Genomic DNA, 13608 nt, shown 5'->3' with positions numbered 1-13608 from the left:
AGCCCCAGCACGTCCCCTCCCACGCCCCGAGAGCCGACAGCGTCCCCTGGGTGCACCGCGGCTCTCGGGCAGCGGTTTGTGGGGGCACGGGCAGGGCAGAGGTGAGCCCAAATTTCTGGGGCTTAGGGAAAGCCTCTTCTTGCTCCTCCTCTGTGCTGACATCCATCTCTCCCCAGGGAATGAGGAGAGCCACGGCCACCTTCAGAGGGGCCAAGGAGGAGTCTGAAGAGAGAAAGTTTCAGCAGCTTCCCCCCAGTCTTCAGCCAGGAGATGGAGCACATCCTGTGGGGCACGTGGTGACCAGGGGGGACACAGTGCTGGCTGAGTGGGATTTGTGAAGGAGCTCTGGGAACAAGTGTCCCCATGGGCTGGGGACACGGGGACAGCAATGGGGGCCTTGCACCGTGACCCTTCAGGGCTGGGACATGGAAAAATGGGCTGGTGGGGACAGGAGAGCAAGGGGCCGTGCTGGATGAGCTGGGGGGACCTGGCACAAATATCCTGGCACAAATATCCTGGCACAAATAAATACCCATCACAAATGTCCATCTCCACCTGGGGGTGGCTGGAGGGGCACCGGGGTCCCAGCTCTCCCCAGGAGCCCCTGGGATGCGAGGAGGTGCAGGAGCTCGAGGTGCCCCCCGCAGCCCCCTTTAGGGCGAACATTTCCACCCCTGCTGCCTGCCTGGGGGAGCGCTGCCTCACCCGGTCCTGCTCAGGAGATTTGGGTCCCCCCCTCACCCCGCTGAGCCCCAGGGCTCAGCCCCACGCCACTGTGCACCCAGGGGCCCGTGACGGCTCTCGGGGCGTGGGAGGGGACGTGCTGGTGGCGCTGGGGCCGCGGGGAGGGGGCCGGTCCCCGCGGCCGTGCTTCGCTGGTCCCATCTGCCACGGCTCGCAGCCAACTTCTGCTTCTGCGAGCGCCGGCCTCACTTCTCCTTTGCACCCCGAGACGGGCAACCGCCAGGCAGCGGGGCCACCCCACAGGCACCCCACAGAGCCGGGCGGGAGCCAGCAGGGATCGGGACTTGCCCGGCATCTTCCCGCATGGCACAGAGCGTGCTCTACGCCGACCTGCGCTTCGCCAAGGGGCCGGGGGGCCGTGGCACGGCCAGCCAGGCACTGGAGGCAGGTGAGAGCTGCAGGACCCCCACATTGCCCTGTGCCGTGCCCAGATTTGTTGGCTCCATGCCCCCTGCCTTCCTCCCGCAGCCTTAGGCATGGACGAGGCCGAGAGCCCCTACGAGAACATGGCATCGGGGCCGGCACCCGCGGGGCCGGCTGGGGAAGGGACCTTGGAAAGCCCAGGTGAGCGCCCAGAGGGGGACAGGGCACCTGGAGACATCCTGCTGTGGGCAGTGGGTGGTGCCTGAGGGTGCTCCCCATCTCCCCTTGGAGAGATGAGGCGCCCACGCCGTGCCACCTGTGCCACCCTGCTGCCACCGCGGGGCTGGCCTGGGGTGGTGGTGGTGGCGGTGGGTGATGCTTGGGGCTCCTCGTGTCTTGCAGGGCGCTGCTCCCGGCGGCTCTGTGTCTCTGCGGGGCTGCTGGTCACCTGCCTGCTGCTGATGGTGGCTGCCGTGGTCCTGGGGGCCTGCTGTGAGTGGGGACGGGGCGGTAACGAGGCATGGGGACAGGGGAGAGGGGACGGGGTGGGTGCCACAGGCGGATATCAGGTTGTGTGTGTGTCTGTGGGTCCCCCTGCCCTGTCTGCCCCTGGCTGGCCAACGTCTCTCTCACATCCTGCGCATCTCCCTCAACCATCTTCTTCTTTCCTTCTCCTGCCCCTGCCCTGCCCTCCCCTGCCACCTCCACGCTTCCCTGCCTCCCCCATCCCTTCCCACCCGGCGAGGACACCTCCCTGCCCTCACACCCCATGCCCCGCGTCCCACCTCACCCCAAACCCTCCCCAGACTGGCAGGCGACCCGCGAGCTGCGGGACACGTCCCTGGAGCAGGCGGCCGAGCGCGGCCGCTTCTCGCAGGAGGCGCGGGCGTGGGAGCAGAGCCTGGAGCAGGCGCGCCGGGAGCTGGCGCAGGCGCGCACGGAGCTGCAGCGAGCGTGGCGAGAGGGCAACAGCAGCCTGCTGGAGCTGGGCAGGCAGGAGGCCGAGCTGGCACGCGTCTCCATAGCCCTGGCTGGTGCTGAGAGAGAGCTGCAGGACGTGCAGGGGAGGCTCAACACCAGTGAGAGCACTGTGAGCCTGCTGCGCTCCTGCACGGCTGTAGGTATGGTGATGGAGCGGCCCCAGCACTTCTGGGTGGCCGCAGCACCGAGGCACGGGTGCTGGGTTTTGGGGGGTGTGGTGCACCCCCCCCCCCATGAATCTGCAGCCTGGTGGGTGGCTGAGCGGTGCCCCCCTGTCCCCAGACTGCTGCCCCTCGGGCTGGCTGCTGTACCGCGGCAAGTGCCTCTTCGTGTCCTCGGAGAAGAAGACGTGGGATGACAGCAGAGCGGAGTGCGAGAGAAAATACTCCCAGCTCCTGATCACCAAGTCCTGGAGTCGCTGGACCGTGCCAGTATGGAGCTGGGGCACCCCAGGGGCATCGGGTGGCACGGGGTCGGAGCGGGGCACCAGGGCTGGTCAGCTTTGGTGGGGAGATGAAGAACTCAAACAGCACAAAAAACAGCACGAAAAAGCCCCAGAATGACCCTGTTGCTCCTTCCCCAGACCTTCCTGAAGAACGCGGACACCGTGTACTGGATCGGGCTGCAGAAGACCAGCTTCCCCTGGTATGACTACGGCTGGCTGGAGGAAGGGGAGCCGGACAGCGACGGCATCACGGACGCCTGGTTCTGGGTGGACGGCTCGCTCTACGACAGGTACCCACGGCACGGCCGGGCTGGCACCCCCTGCCCGGACCCCTTTCTGCGAGGGGGGACAAAAGGAACCTCAGGCTTTATTTGGGATCGAGACAAAGCATTTGGGCACCACTCTTTTCTCCCACTTGCCTCCCCGGTCATCCTTGAGGGGAAATCAGAGCTTCCCACCCCGGGGGTCCGGGGCTCCTCCCCGCCACGTGCGTCTCAGCACCGCTTCCTCTTGCGGTGTCTGGAACCGGTGGGGAGGAACGGCCTCGTCTGGCCGGGTGCCCGGCCCCTGCCCCTCGCACCCTCGGGCTTTTCCCCAAAACACTGCTGGTGCTGGCCATCGGCAGGCTCAGCGGGGCTTGGATGCAGCCCCGATGTTGGTGTTTGTCCATCCAGGCCCTGGCAGTCGAAGCTGAACGGGTCCTGTGCCGTGATCAGCCGCGGGAACATCAAGCCGGCGCCGTGCGAGGCTGAGGACGACCTGCACCTCTGGATCTGCGAGAAGGCGGCGGGGCCGAGCGGCCCTTTCATGTGATGGGTGGCAGCTGCTGGCCACGGTGAGCTCAGCCCCCGGGGGTGTGCGAGGAGGGGAGGCAAAGGGGGAAAAATGGGGAAAAAAAAAAACATCCCTGGGTGCCGTCCGCTGAGCACTCCCCCTCTGCCTTCCCTCACAGCGCCCGCACCCCTGCTTCAGCCCTGCTGCACCCCGCGATGGAGCCTGCCCCACGCACATCAGCCCCTTCCCGTGCTGCAGAGCCCTGCCCGACCCCAAACGAGGTGCTACAGCGGGGCAGCACAGCCCCAAAAGCCAGCCCCATGCCCCCAGCAGCGAGCCCCCATGGCCAGCGCCACCGCCGCCGTGCAGTAGCCCCAGCCCTGAGGCTGGAGCAGGGGATAGCACGGCGGCACCTGCCCCCACCCCACTTTTAGGCTTTTAGGATGGCCGCAGCTTTCAGGCAGCTTCAGAGCCCGAGGATGGAGCCATCACCAGCGCTGGCATTTAGGACTTCTGCTAATTAGGGAGCAGCGCAGTGACCTTTAGGATCGCAGCCTTCTGACGGCCCAAGCAGCGCCGGCACTCGCGGTGCTTGGACACGAGACGAGCCACCGGGGATTTTAATAGCTGCCACACGTGCAGCGTGGCCCTGATTTACCTTCAGCCTGGCGAGAGCAGAGGAAGTCATGTTCAACCAGGCAAAGATGCTCTCGGGTTTATTATCGGGCCCTGCGTGCCATTTATAGCCGATTAATTGGTATGTAAATCACCCTGTTTGAAGAGCACAGGGCTGTTACAGGCGGGTTTTGGAGGCGCACGTGTCGTTGCTCTGTCTTGCCCACCGGCTGAACCCACTTTGTAGCAAATAAAGAGCTTGTCTGCTGATTGCCTCTGCCTTCACCACCCCGAAGCGGAACCCAATCATCCCCAAACAGAAATGGGAATTTCACCAAAGCTGCCCCAGTTGAGGCAGACACTTTTGGGGGCACTGTGGCAGGGCTGATTCATCCTGCCAGCCCCCAAGGGACACGGCCAGACCACGTCCTTGTCACCGGGCTCCCCACCCCGCTCAGCGCACCCCCAGAGACACAAGCAGCAGCCCGGCTCGCTGGGACATTCAGTTTTTATTGAACACTTTAAATAAGCTGGGTATATATTACTAGCAATTATTATTATTAATATTAAAAAAACAGAAACAAAAAAGAAAAAAACAAAAAACACAAGAGTTCTGCATTCACCAGTGCACGGTGCGGGAGGGAGGAAAGCCGGCTCCCACCTGTGCTGGGTATCCCCCCCCCCCAGTGCCCTCCCGGCCACTCGGGAGGTGCTGGGGGGCGCAGGCTGCCCTCCACTGAGGGGAGGTGACACGGAGGTGTCCCCCCGACACCGGTGTGGTGGCGGGGCCGGAGGGGGCCCAGTGTGCCAGGGGGCTCAGTGCCAAGAGCTGGCACCCCCCACCTGCACACTGCGCCTCTCCGGCATCGCCCCTCTGCACACCACAGTGCCTCTGGCGTGTGGGGGACCAGGAATGCTCCCCCCCCTTGTGAGGAGGCAGCAAGGACACCCCAAAAAATCCCCATAGTCCCTCCAATACACACATACACACGTGACTGCTCTGCCCCTTCCCACCCTCCCCCCCAAAAAATCTGCTTATCCCCCTTCTCTCCCCCTTCTCTGGGGGGCTCTGAGTGCCCGCCGAGGGGCGAGCCCTTGGGGACAGGGGGGGTCCCGCAGCCACGGCTTGAGCCCTGCGGGGAACCAGCCCTGCTGCCCGGGGCAGCGGTGTTATTGCACTTCAGCCTAGCCCCACCGGGACCCCCGCAAGGACCCAGCCCACCTCGGGGCTCCCCACAGCCCCCCGAGGCCGATCCCAGTGGGACGGGCACCTCGGCAGCGCCGTCGTGGCCACCAGGCACCGGGCGAGCGCGAGGACAGACTCGGGGAGGGGGACACAAAACCCCAGGCTCCCAGAGCCACCCCATGTGCTAGGGGGGGGTCCTGGGGACCCCTGGCCGCAGCCACGGTCCCCAGCACTAGGACTGTGCCTCCGGCAGCTTCAGGCTGGGCTCCGCCAGCATCGGCCCCGGGGCTTTCTGGAGGCGGCCGCGCTCGTGGCAGAGGAGGCTCTTGGCCTCGCAGTTGAGGTTCTGGTAGCGGGGAGGGCTGGGCGCGGGCCGGTGGCAAACGGAGGCGAAGCTGAAGCTGAAAGGCCCCAAGCAGCAGCCGGGGCAGGGCAGCACCTCGTCCTGCTCCAGCACGGTGCCGGCGCTGTGCCCGGGCAGCATGGCCGCGCGCTCCGTCCGCTCCAGCGCCGCAGCGGCGCAGGGGATGCTGAGCTCGGAGAAGCCTCGCTCCAGCTCGCTGCCCCAGGCGTGCGGCTTGCTGACCACCACGTGGTTGTTGTTGAAGAGCAGCCCGTTGGGTGCCCTCGGCTCCGGGTGCCAGGGCTGGGCCCCCGAGGCCGCCGTGCGGATGAAGTTGCTGGTGGCGGGTGCCGGCGCGGGGACCCGCGGTGGCGGCGGCTCGGGGTTGTCGGGGCTGCAGTCCATCTGCTCCTCCGCCGCGGGGCTGAGAGACGAGGCACGGACCCCGTTCTCCAGCTCTTCAGCATCCTCCTGGCCCCGCTTCGGGCTGTGGGGCCGGGCTGGGGACCCCACGCCCAGCTCCAGGCCCCCGCGGCGGGGCAGCTCGGGGGAGGCGGGCAGCGAGTGGCACTTGCGTGGGGCCGCGGCGGGCGCCGAGAAGTCACACTGCACCTCCACGGCTGGCTCGGGTGTGACAGGGGTGCCGAGCTGCATCGGGGCCGGGGGGGGCAGGTCGAAGGTGAGCGAGATGACTGACTTGCTGGGCGTGTCGAAGAGCTTGATCTTGCCCCCCTTCAGGTCCTCGCGCTGGGAGAAGGGGTTGACGCGCGCCGGCGTCTCCTTGGTCCTGGCCCCGACGCAGGGCTCGGCCGGCCGCGGCGGGGTGGGCGATTTGGGGGGGAACACGTCGGACTGGCTGCGGGACAGGCGCTGGTCCGGCTGCAGGTGCTGCGTCCCCAGCTCGCGCAGGGGCGACTGCTCGGCACGGCTGGGCGCCCTCCCGGCCACCCCTGGGCAGGGGCGCAGGACAGGGGGGTCACCGGTGCCCTGGGTGCCCCCCGGCACCACGGGGCAAAACGGGGAGCAGCCGGGCGGTGAGAAGCAGGGCTGCATCCTGCAGACCTCCTCCCACCCCAGCCTGCTCCCCAGTAGCTGTTGGGGTGGGGAAGGGGCACCCCAAACCCCCCCAGACACCCACGTACCGTTGAGCGCAGGCGTGGTGCCGGGTGCGGGCAGGCTGTCCCTGATGCTGAAGAGGGTGGCCCCAGCGCCCTCCACGCCCAGCTGGTGCTGCAGGACGCCCTCCAGGCACTGTGTGATTTCCAGGAACGAGGGGCGGGAGGTCGGCTGCATCTGTAGGCAGGACAGGTCCATGGTGAGGTTTGTGTCCCCTCCCCATACCCTCAGGGTGCACTGCCTGGAAGAGGCTCCAACGGGCAGGGAAGGGGATCCCCGATGGGACGCCAGGAATTTGGGCATCCCCAGGGCTGGGACTCACACTGCAGCAGTGGAAAGCCAGCTGGAGGAAGGCGGCCGGGCAGTCGATTCCCACCATGGTGCGGAAAGCGGTGACGTCCAGGCCAAAATCCTGCACGGGGGAGATGGGGGGGGGGGTGAGGCCAGGTGTTATGGGGCTGCTTAAAGGAAGAGGGGACCCTGGGGTCACCCAGGCTGGGGGAAGGCTGCAGGTGCTGGGCATAAATCCCTTCTGCTCCCTGTCTGAAGGCACCCACCCTCCTGCCTGGGCTGCCCCCAGGCCCCGAGGACAGGCTATGGGCAGAGAGCATCCCCCTTGCTGCCAGGAGACGTTGGGGATGTGGTACCCCCACCCCGAGATGTGGGGCAGCTCCTCAAAACCTCTACCATACGCAGGGGGCTCTGCTCTGTGCATGTCAGTCCCCCTCGTTTGGAGACGTGTCCCCAGCCCCGGTCCCACCAGGTGCCACCCTCGCTCCCCCCTTCCCAGGGTCACCTCGGTGCGGGGCAGGTAGTCGGGGTCCGCGGGGACGCGAGCGATAGTCTCGCACAGGATGATGCCGTAGGCAAACACATCAGCCTGAGGAGAGAGAGGAGTCACGGGGGGGTCCTGCGATGTGTCCCCACTTCTGTCAGCCCTCCCTGCACAGCAGCACCGGGTCCCAGCCCCTTCGGCACCCCAGGGACACCCGTCCCCATCCCTCCGTGCCCCTCCACGTGCCCAGCTGACCCCAGGGCTGCAAACCCTGAAGACGGCCCCACACGGCGTCACCTTCTCGTTGTAGATCTCCCCTCGCAGCACCTCGGGCGCCATCCAGTATGGGGAGCCCACCACGGCCAGTGGCTCCTTCTCGCTGCCCTCGCTGGGGGGGGGACACAGCAGGATGTCAGGGGCCCTGTCCCCCGTGCCCGTACCCCCCAAAACCTCCCTCTCCCTTTTTACACCAGCTCTCCTCCATGCACCCCGTGACTCTTCTCTCCACCAGGCCACCCACACTTCGCCATCACACCCTTCTCCATCCCCAAATCCAGCCCCATATGTCCCCACCACCCCCATCCCTGCCCTTCCAGCTGGACCCCAAAATCCCCCCCTTCCCAGCGAGCTGGATCCCCTTGCTCTGAAGAATGCGACGGACAGACGGACACGCTCCACACACCTGTAGGTGGGGATCTTCTCCGCCAAGCCAAAGTCTCCCACCACAGCCGTGTAGCCGCTGGCCTCGCAGCGCACCAGGCAGTTCTGGAGGGGGGACAGGGAGGACCCCGTCACACCTCGGGCACACCTCGAGGAACAGGGAGGCGAGGGCAGCGGGCCGGCCCCTACCTTGGAGGTGAGGTCGCGGTGGAAGATGCCCTTGGAGTGCAGGTAGCGCAGCCCCCGGGCGATGTCGAGGGCCAGCTGGATGCGCGTGGACCAGGAGAGGAGCACGGGGCTGTCCAGCAGCTGCTCCAGGTTGCCACCGTTGATGTACTGATGGGACAGACACCGCCTCGCTGCACCCCCCCGTCTCCATCCCCTGCGCATGGGTCTCTTCCCACCCCATGGCACAGCCACCCCCAGAAGGCAAGGAAGTGTCCCCGTGGACGTTTTCACCCCCTCCCCATGGATTTCCCCCCGGACTCGTGGCCACCATCCCGCTCTCACCTCTGTCAACGCGTGCAGCTGCCCCTGGTGCACGCACACCCCCATGAACCTGCGGGACAAAGAATTGCTGAGGGTGGCACCGGGGGGGACCCAGGAGCTTGCCCAGCCCCGGTGGCAGCCCCCAAAACCCCCCCCAGGCTCCATGGAGCGGGCCCCACCTGAGGATGTTGGGGTGCGAGAGGCGGTTCATCAGCTGCACCTCCCGCAGCATGTTGCCCCGGTTGCTCGTCAGCTTGTTCATCTTCAGCACCATGATCTGCCCCGACTGGCGGTGCCGCACCTGTGGGGGGGCACGAGAGGGGGCTCAGCACCCAAGGGACCGATAGCATTACAGGGGTGCTCTCCCAACCCATGACACCCAACCCCGCTCTCCCCAGGACACCCCGCTTGTTGTGCTCCCCCCAGCACGTGCCCAGACCCCTGGAGATACCATGGCAGCTCCTGCAAGCCCCAGGGGTGCAGGACTGGGGGGAGGGGGCAGCACAAGCTGGCTGTTTTGTCTCAGGACCACAACCCCAGCCAGACCCCAATCAGCTGGTGGTGGTGGTGGGCGTGAGGGCAGAGGGGTCGCATCCTGCCCAAATCATCCCCGTGGGGCACGGCGCGTGGCCGAGGCCGTATATTTAGCCAACCCCAGCCCGATGCTGTCACACGAGCCGGGGGGCTGGCCCCCTGCCAGGAACAGCAGCCAGGAAGGCGGCCAAGCACGGACACCCCCGGACCCCCCACCCTGCATTGAGGGGGGGGCGAGGAAACGGGCACGGGGCAGAGCACGGCACTGGGGGGGGGTCCCCTCCTCAGCAGACACAGGGGTCGGGACAGGACCCTGGGACAGCACCCCATGGGAGGGGGGCACCCTGCTGGTCCCAGCTGCCCCCCCCTGGCAGGCGGGGAGCCCAGGCATTCCTCGGCGCTGCCGTCAGCTCGCTGCTCTTCTCCTTTTTAGTCGATGCTGGTTGCAGCCGCTGCGCCGCTGCCAGCCCCTGGCCTTCCCCACGTGCCCCCTTCCACCCCCCCCCCCGGCCAGCCTTGCCATGGCCAAACACAGACGGCGTCTGCAAAAACACCGGGGGCTCCCCGAGCACGTGCTGCACAGACGGGAGCCCCACGAGATCCCCGTGCCCGGCGCATCCCGGCGGCAGTGCTGCCCTCACACAGGGCACGGGGCTGGGGGGGACAGCTCGGCACCAGCACCCTGCTCGGCCCCACGGGGCTCCAAGGCATGGGGGTGCTGAGTGGCTGCGATGGGGATGCCTGGTGGCATGCTCCGTGGTGCTCCTTGGTGGCTCTGTGCCGTGGGAAGGGCTGGGTGGCTCCCCCAGGGAGCCCACTGGGCCTGGTACTCTGCGCCCAGGGGCAGGAGGGTCCTGGCACAGCCCCATCCACGAGCCCACGGGGCCACCGGGCACCCTGAGCACACTCACAAGCTGTCCTGGTGTCTGTCCTGCCTGCTCCATGGCTGGAGGACACCCCTGGTCACACAGGGGAAGGGGTGACAGCCCCCTGGCCTGGCAGGTGGCTTCCCACAGGCACTGCCCCCATAGCCCACCGCCACCAGGGGCTGGCACCATCCCAGCACCTCGGATGCCCTCCGGAAGCAGTGGCAGCCCCAAGACACAGCAAGCCACGACCCCAGGCGACACAGGCCCACACTGGGGGGTTTTCCACCCCCTTCCCGACCTTCCCAAATGCCAGCATCAAAGGGAGTGGGCAGCAGAGCCCCCCCCCCCCCGGGCAGCACGGGTCCCCCTCGCCTCTCCACGCCCTGGCCGTGCGCCCAGGAATCCCAGCACATTCCCCAGAGCTGAGCTCAGCCGGGTGCTGGGGGAGGCAGCAGCCCTCTGTCCCCCACCCGGGAGCCAACCCTCGCCCCCTGTTAAAGCCCCCCAGCACCTTGCAGAGCCCCCCACATCGTGCGCCTGGCCGGGGATGGAGGGGCACCCCACCCATCCCACATCCCCATCCCATCTGCTGCCCTGGCTGGGGGAAGGGACGGGGCTGGCTGCGGCCCCAGCCTGGGCACGAGGGATCCGGGCTCTTTTCACAGCGGAAATTAGAGTCTTATTTAAAGAGCATGCTAATCAGAGCGAGCAGACGGCCTGGGCCCTCCCTGCAGCCGCTGCTGCTGTCTAGACGCAGGGCGAAGCCCCCCGGGAGGAGGGGGGGTTCGGTACCCAGTGCCCCCAGCCCAGCACAGTCCCACAGGGGCATCCTGCACCCCTGCTCCCCGGGGAGCCGTGTGGGAAGGCGCTGAGGGCAGAAGGAGCACACACACACCAAGCTGCGGGCAACCCCAGGGTGGCTGTGCCTGAGTTCGCAGGGATCCCAGTAGCGCAACAGGTCTGTCACCGGGCGGGACTGGAAAAGCTGCTCATCACACGGGAAAGGAGGATCGTGCGAGGAATAAAAAAAAAACAACCAGGCTGCTCCCAGGCCGGCCTTTGTGAATTTGCTTCCTCCCCGCCTGCCCCGGTTTCCCTGCCGGTGCCGCCTGTGCCACGCTGCTCCACCCTGCTTTGTGAAACGAGGCAAGGTCCGCCGATGAAGGGCACGAGATAAGAGCCAGCGTGTCATGAGCTGCGCCGCTGGGTCAGGAGTAAACAGCAGGTCTCAAAGGTTGGCAGGGAACGCCGGTGGAGACGGGCAGGCGGGCGCCGTGCCGCAGCCCTCGTGCGAGGTCGAGGCACGGCACAGGGCTGCGCCCCGCCGCCGGCGCCTGCGTGAGGACGGCGATGTCCCAGCACAGCCCCTGCTGCGGGTGGCACTTGGAGAAGCGAGCACGGGACCCGGGGATGAGATGCAAGGGTGGTGTAAGGGCTGGAGAAAACGCCTGGCACAAACACGCCGGGCTCAGTCTGCTCCGTCTGTCGGAGGGATGGAGGGGCGGCTCACAGCAACGTCCGTGCACCCGAGGGAACAGGGGGCCTGGTGCCTCCAAAATCACATGGGGAAGGCAAAGGGAACAGGCACACGGGGAGAGAAACCAGGCCCAGCTTCGGCCTGGCAGGGAGCAGCCCCTGGGGATGAGGGCAGCTTTCCATCAGCAGTGCTCCGCCTGCTCTGTGCGGCCTCTCGGAGAGATGCGCTCGGGCCCTGGCTGCACCGGGGGTGATCCCAGGAATGCCATCAGACAGCCACTGGCACCATCAGTGTGCCAGGGAATGGGGACCGAGGTCCAGGTCTCCTCCTTGTCCCCTCTCACCCACCCACCATGGCTGGAATGAGGCAGGACCCAGTGAGCGCTCGGAGGGGGGAGCCTCGAGCACCCACGGCCATGGAAAGCGCTGCGGGAACAAGGGAGGTGGGAGGAAAAGGGGCTCCGTGCTGCCCTGCCAAGCTGCATCCTCCTCGTCAGCCTCGCCAGCCCCAAACCCCAAGCTCGGCGGCCCACCATCCTGCTGAGATCTTGGCCCCAACCCACCGCACGGCACAAAGCCCCATCTGGCCTCCTCCTGCCCCTGCCTGCTCCAGCCCCCAACACCGCGGTGGGCACGGCACCACCAGGGCAAGCGGTGCTGGAGCACAAGGAGCACAGCATAGCTCCCAGAAGGGGCCAGGGGAGCAGAGACAGCGAGCAAGGAGACACCGTGGCCTGGCAGAGACGTGGCAGCATCCATTATTAACGAGCCGTATCCACGCCTGGCATTATTAAATGCCTCCCCCCTGCTCCCGGGTGCTCCCAGCCAGGGATCGATAGCAGGAGCCCGGCCAGCGGGGAGGCCACGGCCTCATGGAAAGAGAGGTCCCCTCTGTGCCCCCCACCCTGCATCCCCCCTCCCTGGGGGCTGCTTCTCCCCCAGGCGGGATCCCAGCGAGGGCAGCAGGGTCCTGGCTGGGCAGAGCGGCTCTCGAAGCCGCTGGAAGCGTGAGGGCGGCTCTGGCCCTGCGTTCTGCAGCGACGCCGAGGACAAAAACAACACGTGCACGCACCGCCCCTCGGCTGGGTGCTGACAGCGGGCGGGTGGCACCACCGGGACCCCAACCCGGGCACGGCCACAGGCTGAGCATCCCCGCGCCCACTGCCCTCGCCCACCCACCCTGAGCATCGGAGGGCAGGGGGGTGGCACCGGGGGGGCTGTGCGGCACCACCCCGCTCTCCCCACCCCGCTCACCCGCTGTGGGCTCCCCAAAAACCCCACCAGGGTCACCCCGGAGTGGCTGCACCTCCTGCCACCGGCACGCCCGGACCCCACAGCGGGTTCCAGGGGCTGTCACCCCCCCGGGGGGCTGTGTCCCCCCATGGTGGGGATCAGATCCGCCGCTCGCCTGCTCCCTCCGACGGAGCAACAACAGCACCGGCAGCCTGGTGAGGTCCCCGAGCATCCCCACGGACCCCCCCCCAAAAACCCACACCGCGGCGGTACCGGGGACCCCCGGAGCCCTCCCCGCAGACCCCTGAGGGTTGGGGGGTGGCGAATGCGCCCACCTTGAAGACCTCGGAGAAGAATCCGGCGCCGATCTTCTCGCAGTAGAAATCGTCGATGCGCGCCAGGGTGGAGACGGCGCTGCGCAGCGCCCGGTACGAGGAGGGCCGCAGCCTCCCGCAGCCCGGCCACGGCCCCGCCGCCTCCCCCTCGCCTTCCTCGGCTCGTTCCCCCCTCGGTGCCAGCCCGGGCCTCCGCGGCAGCTTCTCCCACTCCATTTCGGCCCCGCCGAGCACCCCCAGCGCCATTCACATCCCCCCGGGGCACGGCGCCGGGGGGGCTCCGCCGCCTCCTCCTCCTTCTCCACCGCCTTTTCCTCCTCCTCCTCCTCCTCCTCCTCCTCCGCCGCCGCCCGGCCGGGCTCGGCCCGGCCCGGTTCGGCCCGGCACGGCTCTGCCCGGCTCTGCAAGCGGCGGGGACGAGGTGCCGGCGAGGTGCGCGGTGCTCATGGCCCGGCGGCGGAGCCCCGACCCCCGCCGCGGCCCGGCGCTGCGCCTCCGCCGCCCCGAGCGCAGGCACCGGCGGGGCGGAGACGGGGCGGGTTCAGCCCCTTAACTCCTTGCCGGCTGCCGACAGCGGCCCCGCTGCCTGCTGGCAGCCCCAGGGGCTCGGGGAGAGGCGCTGGGGGCCGGGGTCTCGGCTCTCCCTGCGCGCACAGCCCTGCCCGGCAGC

General features: G+C 67.8%; 2 protein-coding genes across 3 annotated transcripts; one reads left to right on the top strand and one right to left on the bottom strand.

The window, feature by feature from the left end:
• Positions 1–134: 134 nt before the first annotated feature.
• CD72 (CD72 molecule) lies at positions 135–4192 on the top strand. The gene is made up of 8 exons (XM_038170702.2): positions 135–1132; positions 1213–1308; positions 1510–1599; positions 1914–2228; positions 2371–2519; positions 2672–2823; positions 3208–3368; positions 3486–4192. The coding sequence occupies exons 1-7, from the start codon at positions 1048–1050 to the stop codon at positions 3344–3346; spliced, it is 1026 nt and encodes a 341-aa protein (XP_038026630.1). The 5' UTR covers positions 135–1047; the 3' UTR covers positions 3347–3368; positions 3486–4192.
• A 220-nt stretch (positions 4193–4412) lies between these two features.
• Positions 4413–13467, bottom strand: TESK1 (testis associated actin remodelling kinase 1). Of its 2 annotated transcripts, XM_038170698.1 has the most exons (10): positions 12939–13465; positions 8671–8792; positions 8513–8561; positions 8192–8338; positions 8025–8107; positions 7640–7730; positions 7364–7447; positions 6890–6979; positions 6594–6744; positions 4413–6401 (listed from the first exon to the last, which is right to left on the bottom strand). In XM_038170698.1, the coding sequence occupies exons 1-10, from the start codon at positions 13182–13184 to the stop codon at positions 5341–5343; spliced, it is 2124 nt and encodes a 707-aa protein (XP_038026626.1). In that variant the 5' UTR covers positions 13185–13465; the 3' UTR covers positions 4413–5340. The 2 variants fall into 2 exon arrangements, with proteins under 2 accessions (XP_038026626.1, XP_038026625.1); XM_038170697.1 differs by having other exon boundaries at positions 4413–6744; positions 12939–13467.
• Positions 13468–13608: the final 141 nt, after the last annotated feature.

This window comes from Anas platyrhynchos, chromosome Z, assembly GCF_047663525.1.
Source record: "Anas platyrhynchos isolate ZD024472 breed Pekin duck chromosome Z, IASCAAS_PekinDuck_T2T, whole genome shotgun sequence".
In the NCBI taxonomy this organism is placed as follows: Eukaryota; Metazoa; Chordata; class Aves; order Anseriformes; family Anatidae; genus Anas; species Anas platyrhynchos.
This window is presented reverse-complemented; position numbering and strand designations above follow the sequence as displayed.